This window comes from Ascaphus truei, chromosome 17 (assembly GCF_040206685.1).
Source record: "Ascaphus truei isolate aAscTru1 chromosome 17, aAscTru1.hap1, whole genome shotgun sequence".
NCBI classification, from domain to species: Eukaryota; Metazoa; Chordata; class Amphibia; order Anura; family Ascaphidae; genus Ascaphus; species Ascaphus truei.
The window spans coordinates 31094670-31109087 of record NC_134499.1 but is presented as its reverse complement, the minus strand read 5'-3'; the positions used below and the strand labels follow the sequence as shown (position 1 = coordinate 31109087).

General features: G+C 47.6%; 2 protein-coding genes across 4 annotated transcripts in view; one reads left to right on the top strand and one right to left on the bottom strand.

Moving 5' to 3' along the window:
* ALDH1L1 (aldehyde dehydrogenase 1 family member L1) overlaps nt 1-14418 on the top strand; it is a 108870-nt gene that overhangs the window by 38888 nt on the left and 55564 nt on the right. Inside the window, exons 1-2 of one of the 3 annotated variants that reach the window (XM_075574610.1) lie at nt 7094-7183; nt 7493-7558. In XM_075574610.1, coding sequence (XP_075430725.1) covers nt 7503-7558 — 56 coding nt within the window. In that variant the 5' untranslated portion in view covers nt 7094-7183; nt 7493-7502. Of the gene's footprint in view, nt 1-7093; nt 7184-7492; nt 7559-14418 lie in introns of those variants that run through there. The other 2 variants (XM_075574611.1, XM_075574613.1) reach the window with 2 other exon arrangements.
* The window catches only part of TMEM43 (transmembrane protein 43), a 268845-nt gene that overhangs the window by 240971 nt on the left and 13456 nt on the right, over nt 1-14418 (bottom strand). The gene's annotated exons all lie outside the window — the stretch shown is intronic.

Here is a 14418-nt window from a genome sequence, read left to right as displayed (position 1 = left end):
GAAATGTGTTGCAGATCTCTGCAGCACTACAGAGGTTATATCACCTTCTCTATAATTCGTCAGCTGAGAGGAGATGCAAATTACATCAACATTTAACACCATTTGCTGCTGGAGGACCACATGTGACGGCGACGCGGCCGAGCGTATAGTTGGTGTACCGATTCCTATATTAGGAGCTCCCTGAGAGATATTCTGAGCTGCAGTCTTATAAAAGGAAGATGTTTTTTCATGCCCCGAGTGAGCTAGTTTTCAGCTCGGCAAGAAAGAGCTTGGTGTCAAAGTACCAAGTCATGTATGAAACACGCAGCAAGGTTATTCTTTAGTACTCTCCGGTTACTAATTTCCGTGTTATGCTTCTATTCATAGACCCCTTGGTGACTTCACTGGCTCACATGACTGGCCGATAGAGACCTTGTCTTTCTCGGAGATCGGAGAGAGAGGCTTCGGAAACTGCACATTGGCAGCACCTGACGTACACTCTCCCTCCAGCCGGTCCACCCTCTTATCACTTGACAATCCTCAGCGATGTGATTGGATCGCAAGGCACGGTCGCATGGTCACCTGGCTGGGGTGACTCCTGACATGTCTCCATGTCAGGAGGACTAGTCATGGGGTTTCAATCCTCCGTTCCCCTGTTCAACATCAGCAAGGCTTCAACTCCCAGAGTGCTTAGAAAGAGAAGCAAAAAGATCCGCCTTGGGTTCAGATGACAAGAACAATGTCACTTTCCAAACATATATGTCCCTTTTGGTTAAAGCGGCAATCTTCCAATATCACGATTTGTTTTACCTTTTGATCCCAGGGAGCTGCAAGCTCTTGGGAGACCCTGGTTGGTGAGATAATTAAGGATAGCTGTGGGGTCATCAGCAGAAAGGTGTCTGTTGGTCACAGGAGTTGGACCATAATGTTCTAGTCTGGGGGTTTCCAATGAAATTGTTTGGCAGACCGAGCTCAGAGTGCAGGTGCTGAGCTCTAGAGGCCCAAGAGAAATAATATATATAACTTATTTGAGTTTACCTTTTTATTTGTTGACTTTTTCTATTTATTTAAAAAAAAATTTTTTTTAAAGGATCATCCGAAAAACTTCTTATAGTCTCTGGAAAGATGGGTGCCGGGTGAGGCTGGCCGCATGGGTGCCGGGTAAGGCTGGCCGCATGGGTGCCAGGTGAGGCTGGCCGCATGGGTGCCGGGTGAGGCTGGCCGCATGGGTGCCGGGTGAGGCTGGCCGCATGGGTGCCGGGTGAGGCTGGCCGCATGGGTGCCGGTTAAGGCTGGCCGCATGGGTGCCGGGTGAGGCTGGCCGCATTGGTGCCGGGTGAGGCTGGCCGCATGGGTGCCGGGTGAGGCTGGCAGGATGGGTGTCGGGTGAGGCTGGCAGGACAGGTGCTGGGTAAGGCTGGCCAGATGGGTGCCAGGTGAGTCTGTCCGCATGAGTGCCGGGTGAGGCTGGCAGGATGGGTGCCGGGTGAGGCTGGCAGGATGGGTGCCAGGTGAGGCTGGCAAGATGGGTGCCAGGCTGGGGTGAAATACATTTGGACCAAATAGCCAATGGGAAGTGATACGTGATTTTTGAAGCATGATGAGCGTCTCCAAAAATGAACTACCACAAACTACTCAGGACTGAGACATGCCGTGTTTGGGTTTTTTCAGAGCAGTGAAGGGGTGAAAGACCGGGATATATTTGGCTCGAACACTGCATGCGTTTTATGCCCTGATGGTTATTTCTGTCTTGTCCCAGCCCGGCATCGAAGAGCATAAAGAGATATTTAAAGCTACCCCACAAGGCCCAGCAGAGCAGCCAGGTATATGTATAGTGCACAAACCCCAACGCGAGACCTGAAAGGTTCTCTAGACCACAGAACCCAGCGTCCAGCAGTTACCTCAACATATTTGGCAGCTGTGGCACCCGAACGTGGGCTGCTGGGAGGTTTAGAAGGAACACACGAGTCCTTATTTTGTAGGAATACCTTGCATTCCTCATGGCCTTGTAAAGAACATTTTATTCTGAGTTTTTCTTGTTTTTCTTTTTTTTACAGATGCAGAATTTGATCCTCCTGCATGTTCTTCCAGCTGCTGTAATCACTGAAAACATGGAAATGATGATGCTACAATATAAATCAGTGCAGAGTATAGCTCCACTGACTTCTTGGAAAACACAAGCGCCAACAGTATTATTGGGGACACTATTTCTGACAGTCGAACTCAACCAGCCCGTCCCTAGCGCTGTGTAACCCTTTCCAAAAAATCCCGTAGTAAGGAAGGACCCCTCTGTTTTGTTAGTGTGGCGACAGAGGGACGATGCCAGTACTTATAAAAAGTACTATAAAAAAAATCAACACTGCAGACTTGGCAATACTCTGCAGCTCTATCTCAAAGTGATTAAAGCACGAGTCTTCAAATTAGCTTTAACATCTGTGTGCAAAAGTAACAGCTCCCTTAAAAACGGTTAAAACATTCAGTGCTAAATGGAGGCCGCAGGGCACTGAAAGGAGCGGTGAGGGGGTTTTGTACAATTTGATCAAGCTCCTATTAATTCTGTATTACTTTAGAGCAGAGGTGGGCAACTCCAGTACTCATGGGCCACCAACAGGTCAGGTTTTTAAGATATCCCTGCTTCAGCACAGGTGGCTCAATCAGTCTTTGCTTCAGCACAGATGGCTCAATCTTCGACTGAGCCACTGAATGAGCCACCTGTGCTGAAACAGGGATGTTCTGAAAACCTGGCCTGTTGGTGGCCCTTGAGGACTGGAGTTGCCCGCCTGTGCTTTAAGGACGTGCTAACACTTATCTCACTGGGTTGGCGGGCAGATTCTTTACGTGATTGCACTTTAGGCCTGGGACATAGTGAGTTTTAAGCTTGCTGAGGCAGGCTGAGCCGCGCTGAGCAGATGCACAAAGCCCCTGCATCTGTCATCAGCGCGGCTATAGTTCCTCCCTCCGCATGCGCGCTGATGCGTGCGGAGGCTGAGAAACTTGGAACAGACAGGCAGGTTTGAAATTTGCCGCTCGGGGAAGCGGAGGAGCGGTCACGTGACTGCCCCCATCCAATGGGAGCGGGGGACTAGCCCCGCTTCCCGCTCCGCCTCCTGGCACGCCTCTGCTCCGCCCCACCCCCAGAGCGCGCTCACTGCCTCGCCTGCAAGGACAGGAAAAAGCCCCATTTTCAGCAGGCGAGGCAGAGCAGGAGCGCGCCTCAGCACGCTTAAACACACTATGTCCCAGGCCTTAGGAGAAATGCAAACTACAGGCTGAAACAATGATAACCTTTTGTATTCGTGTAACTGGGGGCAGCATGGATTTATAGCAAGTGTCATTTCTGCACATTTAACAGATTTTCATAACAGAGCCATAGCCTCTCTGACCTTCAATACATACTTCAGTCTGACTTTTTGAGACTCGAAAACTGGATTTCCCAAAACAAACTGTTTTTAAACACTGACAAGACTGTAACAATGGTATTTGGGACCAAGACTAAATTTGTAAAGCTTCCAGTGACTGAGCTCCTGATTAGAACCAACGCTACCACCACCCTAACACCTGTCACTAGTTTTAAATACCTGGGCTTATGGTTTGACTCCCACTTAACATTCGGGATGCACATTGATACCCTGACAACCAAGACCTATGCCAAACTAGGGGTACTTTACAGGAACAAATCCTCCCTAAGTCTCCTGGTCAGAAAGCGTATTGCACAGCAGATGCTAATGCCAATTATTGACTATGGAGACATAGTATATGGCTCGGCTCCTCAAACCCACCTTAGCAAACTTGACACCCTCTACAATTCAATTTGTCGTTTTGTTCTCCAAAGCAACTACAACACACATCACTGCGAAATGCTCAAAGAACTAGATTGGTCATCACTAGAGTCTAGGCGCAAAGTTCACCTTTCCTGTCTCACCCTCAAATACTTTCTGGGCAAGCTACCCAGCTATCTGAACAAGCTCCTCACCCCTACCACACGCAGCACCTATCACATGAGATCAGACTCCAAAAGATTATTCATGGTCCCAAGACTCAACAAAGTATCCGGACGTTCCTCCTTCTCCTTCCGTGCACCCCAAAACTGGAACAACCTACCAGAGACTCTCATATCCACCACCAGCTTAAGTTCTTTCAAATCTAAGGCTGTCCCACACTTTAATCTGGTCTGTAACTGTTTCATACGCCCATAATATATATTTTCTTTAATTGTGCATGCAATGTCTTGTATATAATGTATACCTTGTTCATTTATGTAACTGTATTTGTAACCATGTATTATTTGTTTTACTCTGTGCCCAGGACATACTTGAAAACGAGAGGTAACTCTCAATGTATTACTTCCTGGTAAAATATTTTATAAATAAAATAAATAAATAAATATACACAGTGCCGTGGGGTGTCATAGGCTTTTCTGAAACTACAGGAGTTAGGGGATTGTAGGCTAAAGATAATTTTGGAATATACAGTATGAGGGAATTAACTCTTAAAGTGGCAATCCAAGCAGCTTAATAAAAAAATCAAATCTTTTATTTCTTTCAATATATGCAGCCTTTCATTACCATTATTGAAGACTAATTACCTAAGCTGCCGATCGATGCAATACATGCTGATCGATGCATACAATGCATTTTTATATTACTACGGTAACATTATCTATTATTGCAGTTTGCAGATCAAACTGCTGGGAATATTGGCACACAACAGGAAAGTGTTACAAAGATCTTGCATTGCTGGGGAGGTGGGCCTGCTATACAAATCAATGGATGCTCAGTATATTAAAACTCATAAAAAAATTAAGAGCTGCATTTTAAAATAAAAAATTAGTATTATCTAATACTACAGAACTGATTTATTTAAAAAAATAAAAAAAAACAAACATAGGATCTTGCATGGAAATACTACAAGTATTCAATGGTCCAAAATGTAGCGAATGTAACTGAGAACTTGTAACAAACGTGTGTCAATGTATCTCACTCAAGGCCAGAGCCGTACTGTATGTGGAAGCAGCTGTATGTTTCTCCTACAACACACACATGTTTCAGATCTTGTATTCAATCATGCACCAAGCTCTTCATCTAATAGAATTTGGTCCCTTTGATAGAACAGCTCAGGTTGTGAGTTCCTTCAATAGGAATAAAACCTGAAGGTGGTGCTTTGAAGACAGCATTACTGGTCAGAGGTGTATGTTTGGTTTACAATAATGAGTTCAGATTTCCATCCCCCATTGTGAAACATTTCAATAACGGCTTTTGAAAAATATATACATATATTTTGGAAAAATTATTAGCACTGTGAACTAAAAAAAAAAAGGTGGTGTGTGCCAAGCACACGTGTTAGAAGTGAAACTTCTGTGTGTTTTCACACTGTCAAAAGTGTTTCATGCCATAATTATCATGGACATGAAAGTACAATTGGATTGATAAAATACAATGAAGTGTGACTGTGAAGGCGGGTGCTCGGCACATACTCAGTGTGTGTGTGTGTGTGTGTGTGTGTGTGTGTGTGTGTGTGTGTGTGTGTGTGTGTGTGTGTGTGTGTGTGTGTGTGTGTGTGTGTGTGTGTGTGTGTGTGTGTGTGTGACACACACACACAACACAAAACCCCAGCAAGCTCTTTTTGGGAACCCCTGAGCCCCCACAAAATATATGTTTGTATTTAAGTGTCAAAATGGAGTGCTATTGAGCGTGGCAAATGTATACAACAGACGACAGAGAAGCCCAATGCTACATCCAACATGACAAATACACAGTAAAATACTTATATATTCTCTTGAAATAGGGTCATTTAGTTTAACCCTTTGGCCAAAGCGTTAAACTAAATGACCCCTTTTCAAGAGAATATATAAACACTGTGTATTTCTGTCATGTTGGATGTAGCATTGGGCTTCTCTGTCGTCTGTTGTAACACACACACACACATATACACACACACACACATACATACATACACACATACATACATTCATATATGTATATGTGTTTACATCTGTGTGTATGTGGACACACCAGAACACTGGTCAGCAGCACTCCATAGGGCTGGGACCGTGGCCCTGTTTGCATCTCACACCCTGGCCAGGAGACCCCTGGGAGCCGGTCACAGAAGCACTGTGCTTCCGTGGAGGCAGTCAGATGCAGAGGTACTGTGCTCCGGAGGGACGTGGGCCTACTTGTGCAACCCCAGCCCAAGGTAGGTGGGGGGGAGGGGTTGGTAGGTGTTTCCATGTGTCCAGGGAGCCGGTCACAGAAGCACTGTTCTCCCGGAAGGCAGTCAGACGCAGCGGCAGGAAGAGGCCGGGGTTTTCTGTTCTTTTTGTTTTAATATATGCAGCTTTTGATTACCTTTATTGAAAACTAATTACCTAAGCTGCCGATCGATTCGTTCTCACGTGATCGATCAGCAAAGATCCTGCTTCCCAGGGTTCACTAAATGTGCCACCTGTGCTGAAGCAGGGATATCCTGAAAACCTGACTTGTTGGGGGTCTTGAGCACTGCAGTTGAGAACCCCTGCAGTCGACATCTCTCAACACTACAGAAGGATAAGAAATCAAGATGCTACTGTTTTTTTTAACAACCACGCACATTACTTCTGCAGTTTTTTTCAGAGAATCCTCCCAACGCCGTGATCCAGGAGAGATCTGACCAGAACCTCACAATTGCACCAAAATCCCCTATTAAAATAGTGATGCTGCAGTCAGACCTCTAATCAAAGCACCATAGTTCCCCTTCAATTGTTACCATTTCCTACAAAATGACAAACCCATGAAGAGAGAAAGATGAGGATCACTGTAGACAGCATAAGATATTAAAAGGTGACATCGGCACGCTCTTTTAAAACAAGTAGAAAAATCCCTAGAAATATTGTTTTCTGCTTTTTGCCGTTTCTTTTCCATATTCCGGTTGCTTAATTGCAGAATTATCCCGGAGCTCTGAAACTATTCTGCGGATCTCTTTTATTATTTATTGCATGGCCGAGTGCTTATTGCAGCTCTAACACATGTTGGTGAGGGGGCTTGAATTCTTCTATCAGCTCAGCCCTAGCCTGTTGCAGTTGCTCACTACTGAGTCGGTCTGCATATGTAATGTGTTGTTGTAGGATAGAATGACCTCATGGCAAAACTCTGAAACCCGCTCCCCTAGCAACCTGCACAAGACGAAATTTGGCTGTCAGCACCCCTATTCCATGGGATAGAGTACGGGGGTAAGGAAAATAAAGCAACGGCTTTACCCTGTTATTCAAAACTCATTGTAACAAAACAAAAAAAAAACAATATTATTATACTGTGTTTATATAGTGCCTTGTATTACTGCGGCTGCTGCATGGCAGACGAATAACATGCCAACGGGATAAGTGACTTTTGTATGAATTGGCCACGCGTGACAAGGCTGGCACTCCATTTCACCCATTGGCATGCGCCAGCCTACGTCTGTACAGGGGGAGCAATAATACAAATCGGTAGTTAAAACGCACACGCACACCTTCCAATGTTTCTCTACATTTGTTTTCCAGCACAAGAACAATGCATGGACTGTGGATTCTAGTTTCCATGCCTGCGTTCCCCTGTTCAGCAGTATCGTGAGTAACCCCATAATTGTTTAAAAATCACACCCACTTTAAATGTCAATACTGATTAACAAAGGAATCTATGGCTAAAACGAGCAGAAAAAAAACAGAGATGTAGATAAGGTAGGGTGACCAAGTGGTGTTTGTATATATTGAAAAGGTGTTAGGTAAATCCTACTACCTTGAAAATTGCAAAGCCAGCAGTACAACCAACCTCACACTGATGAGACCCATTAAGGTTTAAACATGTCTGTGAGTTGTTTCTCTGGCTTTGCATCTGATTCCCATGCTGTGCTTGAAAGCTGTGTTAAGAGCGAGCATTAGCTTATATTGGTTCCATGTAAAAATGGATTTCAGGCAAAAGGTGGCACTGTGTGATCATTTGCATGTCATTTCCCAGAATCCCTTGCTGCAGTGGAAGCACTGTATGCTGGGTGATAATAGTGAAAGGCAGGGTTGCAGACCTGTCTAAGACATGTGAATGTGCTTACAAGTGATCTTTTTATTGACTATATATATTATAATATAGTATATACTAGCTGATATACCCGGCGTTGCCCGGGCGTGGAAGGGCGGGGGGGAGGGGCGTCGAAGGGCGGGGGGGGGCAAGGGGCGTAGAAGGGTGGGGAGGGCAAAGGGCAGGGGGGCAAACAGCAGGGAGGGGCGGGGGGGGCAAACAGCAGGGGGGGGCAAACAGCAGGGGGGGGAGGGGGGGCAAACGGCAGGGAGGGGCGGGGGGGGAAAACGGCAGGGAGGGGCGGGGGGGGCAAACGGCAGGGAGGGGCGGGGGGGGCAAAGGGCAGGGAGGGGCAGGGGGGCAAAGGGCAGGGAGGGGCGGGGGGGCAAAAAGCAGGTGAGGGAGGGGAGGGCAGGGGGCAAAGGGCAGGGGGAGGGGGGAGGGCAGGGGGAGGGAGGGCAGGGGGCAAAGGGCATGTGGGTAGGGGGGGAGGGAGGGCAGGGGGCAAAGGGCATGTGGGTAGGGGGGCAGGGGGCAAAGAGCTGGGGGGGCAGGGGGCAAAGGGCTGGGGGAGGGAGGGCAGGGAGGGAGGATAGGGGGCAAAGGCCAGGGGGAGGGAGGGCAGGGGGCAAAGGCCAGGGGGAGGGAGGGCAGGGGGCAAAGGCCAGGGGGAGGGAGGGCAGGGGGCAAAGGGCAGGGGGAGGGAGGGCAGGGGGAAAGGGCAGGGGGCAAAGGGCAGGTGGGTAGGGGGGCAGGGGGCAAAGGGCAGGTGGGTAGGGGGGCAGGGGGCAAAGGGCAGAGGGAGGGAGGGCAATGGGAAGGGGAAGGGAAAGGGAGGGCAGGGGGGTAGGGAGGGTAGGGGGGGGCAGGGGGGTAGGGAGGGTAGAGGGGGGGTAGGGAGGGTAGGGGGGGGCAAAGGGCAGGGGGAGTCAGGGACGCGGTAAATAACCCATTCCCCTGCGTGTACTCACCTTGTACACGGCTGCGCTCCTCTTCCTCTGGGTCACGGCCGCCCTCCTCCTCCACCTCGGGCTCTTCCGTGGCGAGGCTGACACGCTCCGGTGAGGAGGTGCTGTGCCTCTCGCGGGGAGAGGCGGAGACAGCCGGAGGAGCGCCCTCGGGGACGGGGAGCGGCCTGTGTGAGGGGAGAGCCGCAGAGAGCGTGCTGAGTGTGTGTGTGGGGGAGGGGGTGAGCGGCGGGGGGTGAGCGGGTGAGGGAGAGCGCCGGGTGAGGGAGTGGCCTATGGGTGGTGAGAGCCGTGGGGAGCGCTCTCGGGGATGGTCAGTTGGGGGAGCGGTCTATGTGAGGGGAGAGCCGCAGAGAGCGAGGGGGGGTGGTGTGTGTGTGTTTTGGGCCGTCACTCCGCCTCAGGCCAATGAGAGGTGTGCGGGGGCGGGCGGCCCAAGGGACCAATGAGATTTCCCCTAGGGACACAGGCCATGCAGACAATCATACAGTGCTTTCACAAATATATAGTAGATACCTACACATTCCCATATTGGAGAGCTTTTGGATAGAGCTCTCCCCTCATGAAAACCCTCTCCTGGCTTCCGATCAAATCCCGCATCTCACACTCCATTCTTCTCCTCACTTTTAAAGCTTTACACTCTTCTGCCTCTCCTTACATCTCAGCCCTAATTTCTCGTTATGCACCATCCAGACTCTTGCGTTCTTCTCAAGGATGTCTTCTTTCTACCCCCTTTGTATCTAAAGCCCTCTCCCGCCTTAAACCTTTTTCACTGACTGCCCCACACCCCTGGAATGCCCTTCCCCTCAGTACCCGACTAGCACCCTCTCTATCCACCTTTAAGACCCACCTTAAGACACACTTGCTTAAAGAAGCATATGAGTAGCACTGTGGCTAATACTATACACATGATACATAAACCTTGGCCCCCTGCAGACGCACTTACCAGAACTCCCTCCTACTGTCTCTGTACGTTCTACCTACCTACCAATTAGACTGTAAGCTCCTCGGGGCAGGGACTCCTCTTCCGAAATGTTACTTTTATGTCTGAAGCACATATTCCCATGATCTGTTATTTATATTATCTGTTATTTATTTGATTACCACGTATATTACTACTGTGAAGCGCTATGTACATTAATGGCGCTATATAAATAAAGACATACAATACAATACAATAGAGGTCCTGTCCCTTGTAAGCACAATATGGGTCCAAATGAGATAAGGCCCCTCTATAGCACGTGACAGACTCCCGGGAGCTGGCTCTCTGCCGTCCCCTGCTTTTTGAACTCATTTGCTTTTCCTCTGAAGCTGATAGCAGCAGCAAAGAAAATACATGTAAAGAAATAATGTGGCCCAATGCTGGCTGCAGCTCCCACTTTGATGAGGACAAAGGGACCTTTGATGGGGCCTCATGTTTTTTCTCTGGATGATTCCTGCACCGATAGAAAACTCTCACACATTCACTGCAAAATATAAACTTCCCACCCATGAAGGACACAAGCCTGAGAGCTGGGATGTCATTCTCAGCATACAAAGTGCAGTGATCAGTGAGCAACGATTCTGCACCATCAGATGGGTAAAAGTGGAAAGGTGTCGTCACATGACGCCACAGGAGATGGCCCTCTCCAGAAAAAGTGAGGAGAAAACACACACATCCCACACCTACCTCTGTGCAGGTCCGTCCCCACGTTCCTTCCTCTCCATCCTCGTGTCGGTGCCGGCATCCTTCTGACCGGAGGAGGGAACTGGAGGAGATGGCACCCCCCCCCCCGCTTCCTCCTCCAGCTCCCCCCCTCCGGTCGGGTGTGAGCGTTGGATCCTGGCGCTGACAGGAAGGTGAGGAGGGAGCGCGGGGCCCAAGATGGCCGCCTTGCCCTTACCACTCAAACAGGTCCACAATCCTGCTTTTGCCCATTATCTCTTAGCCGTTTCTACCTCTTGAGGCTCATCAGATGGTTTACTGGCTATGTACTGTAACCACTACCAGCTTCACACTGCATAGCCAGTAACCCATCCTCACACTGATGGATCTCCTAAGGTTGGAACAGCTGTCTGTGAGTAGATTTACTGGCAATGCACTTTTTAACCCATGCTGTGCGGAAAAAGCTGTGAAATGTGTAATTCGGCAGGCATAAACCTATAGGGATCCATATTAAAATGGATAGTAGGCAAAAAGTGACTCACAGAGTGCTCATTTGTATGTGATTACCCAGAAATCCTGGCTGCAGTGGAAGACTTGTATGCGAAACGAATAGGGAAGGGCAGGTTTGTGGAGCTGTCTGAGATTTGTGAATGGGCTCACAAGTAGGATTTTTATTTGCTGTAAAAGAAATTAGGAGCAACACCTGAAAACAAATTCTTAAAGGAGCAATCCAAGCACCTTTTCTAAAGATGTTTTCATTTTTTTTTACCTCGGATTGAAGCATGGGGTATCCGAAGCTGAACCCCATTAATTTCAGCCCCAGGGACCCCGTGCTTCCGGAGATACTTACCTCAAAAGTAGGTGCCGGTAGCCACTCTTGCTGTGCCAGTTGTGCTTTAAAGTTTAAAGCTCCCGCGTCACACGGGCCAATAAGAAGCCGCACCCGATGATGTCACAGCTTCCTATTGGCCAGCAGGGCCTGGGAGTGTTGAATAGTGGCCATTATGTCATCTGTGGTAGCTTGGCAGAGACGCTACCGGCATACACTATGGAGGTAAGCATCTCTGGTCCCCAGAGCTGACATTAATTGGGGTTCAGCTCCAGGGAACCTTCAATCTTCAATCTTGGGTAAAAACACTTTTTTTTTAAGCATGAAATGCTGCTTTAAAGAGTAAATCTATGAGAAAAGAGGATATAAATTTCAGAGCATATATTTTTAGACAATATATGTTTTAGACTCCTATGTCATAGTGACGAAAAGTGGTACATGATAATCCTAAAATTCTTATAGTATATAACGGAGGTGCGAAAACTGGCACAGCAAAAAAACTGATGAAACAAGGAGAGAATGGAGACCAGTTTTATCTACTGTTCAAATGTTACTTTATTTTGGTTTTGTATAAATGGTCGGATCTGAAATGTAATAATGATCTTCACATATAAAGTGATACAACCCCAATCGAAAGGAAAAATTATTTATACATATATATGAAAAAGTGCTGGCACCCCAGGGTTTGTTGAGAAATGTAATAAGTTTATTGCACAAAGTCAAGGATTCGGCTCTCCAAGGACCTTACACGTTACATTTTTCAACAAGCCCTGGAGTGCCGGCTATCACTTTCTGCTATGCCTTATTCCCTTGCAAAGGGGGGCTCAACTCCAGTCCTCAAGCACCCCCCGGACTCCCACCCCCCCCCAAATAGGTCAGGTTTTCAGGATATCACAGTTTCAGCACAGGTGGCTCAGTCTTCAACTGAGCCACTGATTGAGCCATCTGAAGCTGGGATAGCCTAAAAACCTGACCTGTTGGTGGCCCTTGGCAGCTAATGCACCCAGGAAGTTAACATTTTGTTAGTGGAGTGCCACTATAATCAATCTAGCTATATCCCTATAATTGTCCCTTGATGTCCCTTGGGCACCCACAATAAGTGTAAGCTTTCTGGGGCAGGGTTCATCATGCCTGCAAAGTGTTATGTACAGCACAATCATCCTATTAGGGAGAAGGAGCGCTCAGTGAGTAAAAACACTGACTGGCCCAATGTTTGAAGCAGGGGAACCTGGTTCAATTCTGGTGTCGGCTCCTTGTGACCTTGGGATAAAGTCACTTTATCTCCCTGTGCCTCAGGCACCAAAATATAGCTTGTAAACTCAACAGTGCAGGGACGGTATCTGCAAAATGTCTCTGTAAAGCGCTACTGTATGTAAAACTAACAGAGATATACAAGAACATGCTATTATTATTACTACTGGAAAGGCCTGCAGTGCCTATTTGTCCAGTTTTGTCAGGGGTCGAAAATCCCACCGGAAACCTGTCACAATCTGACGTTGCTGCCCCAAATTGGACGCGCTAAGCTGGCGGTGCGGAGTGCGTAAACGCAGAATAGAACATCCTCTCGTACATGGCATGTGCGCACAGACTGTCTGACTCAGCACATTCGGCAAGAGAAGTAACGGTTTTAGAGCCAAGCCTGGTGGGGTTTAGCAAGAGAAGAAAGATGTTTCATAAATTAAGAAGGGCAAAGGAGAGAGAATTGAAAACATGTGTGTTTTCTGGAGAGCAGCTCCGATTATCATGCTGAATTAGGTACCAGGACAGATGTAGCGTTAGATCCCTGCCAGGGGCTCTCAAGTTTCTTAATGCTCAGCAGTAGCTGCCAGCTCTCTCAGCCAAATCTCTATTGTTAGATTTACTTCCCATGGGCTGTTGGTTCTTGTGCTGGATTCATTGCTCTTCCAGCTGGGCTTCTTGTTCTGATACTTTATATTATGTTACAAGGCAGCGCATGGGGTTCTGCAGGCAGCATAGGTCACTGTCCACAAGAGCTGACAATCTACGGCATGGGGATTCAATCTGGGGATATCCGTGTTAGTCCAGTGCCATAATAATCATTAGAATTATTAATAGGAAGAAGATAAAGTGCAACGTAAATTGCTAAAGTTCCTTTTGATTCTCGACCATGTTACAGTGATAATTTAGTGGTCTTACAGCAGCCACCTCTGGGGTGGAATCCTGAGAGCATTTTTGGCTCTCTTGTCTGCACAGCTGATCCTATGAAGAGGGCTCTTTGCTGGTACTACTTGAGCAGTTTGTTTTGGCAGCCTTTATGAAGTTCTGTAGCAAATGTTAGTTTTCTGTACCTGAGGCAGATTGTGCCGATTTATAGTGTATGTTTAGGAGTTATTGTACATGACTTTCCACTTCTCAAACAGAGCTCTGCACATTCTGGAAGCTGTTTTGAAGGGTGATATGATCATCACACAATTAAAAACCCAGTCGCTGCCAGAACCTCCAGCAACAAACTGCAGGGGTTAAAATCCACCTCGTTGTCTCCCTTTGGTCTTTTTCATCCTGAAGAATCCCTCACTTTTCTCTGCAGTATGACCCCCAAAATGTCTCATCTCATACTCTGAAAGGGATAAAACAACCGAACCCAGGCACATTTTCACATTTTATCCTGCGATTTACATCTTGGGAATAAGGAGTACCGAGTTTATTTATTTATAAAAATGTTACACCAGGAAGTAATACATTGAGAGTTACCGCTCGTGTTCAGGTATGTCCTGGGCACAGAGTTATGAGGACATGGTTACAAATACATGGTTACATTAAGTGAACAAGGTTATACATTATGTACAGGTGGAACTTTTGGATCGGGCCCTCTCTCTTTGCGGGACCCTTACGGCATCCTCCCGCGTGCCGTGGAGTCCCAGCAACCAGACTTAATGGCCCATCGGACCAACGCAGAGGAGGTCCCTGTGTCTGAACGGCACCCGCGCCGCGCGAATCCCCCTGGGCCACCCC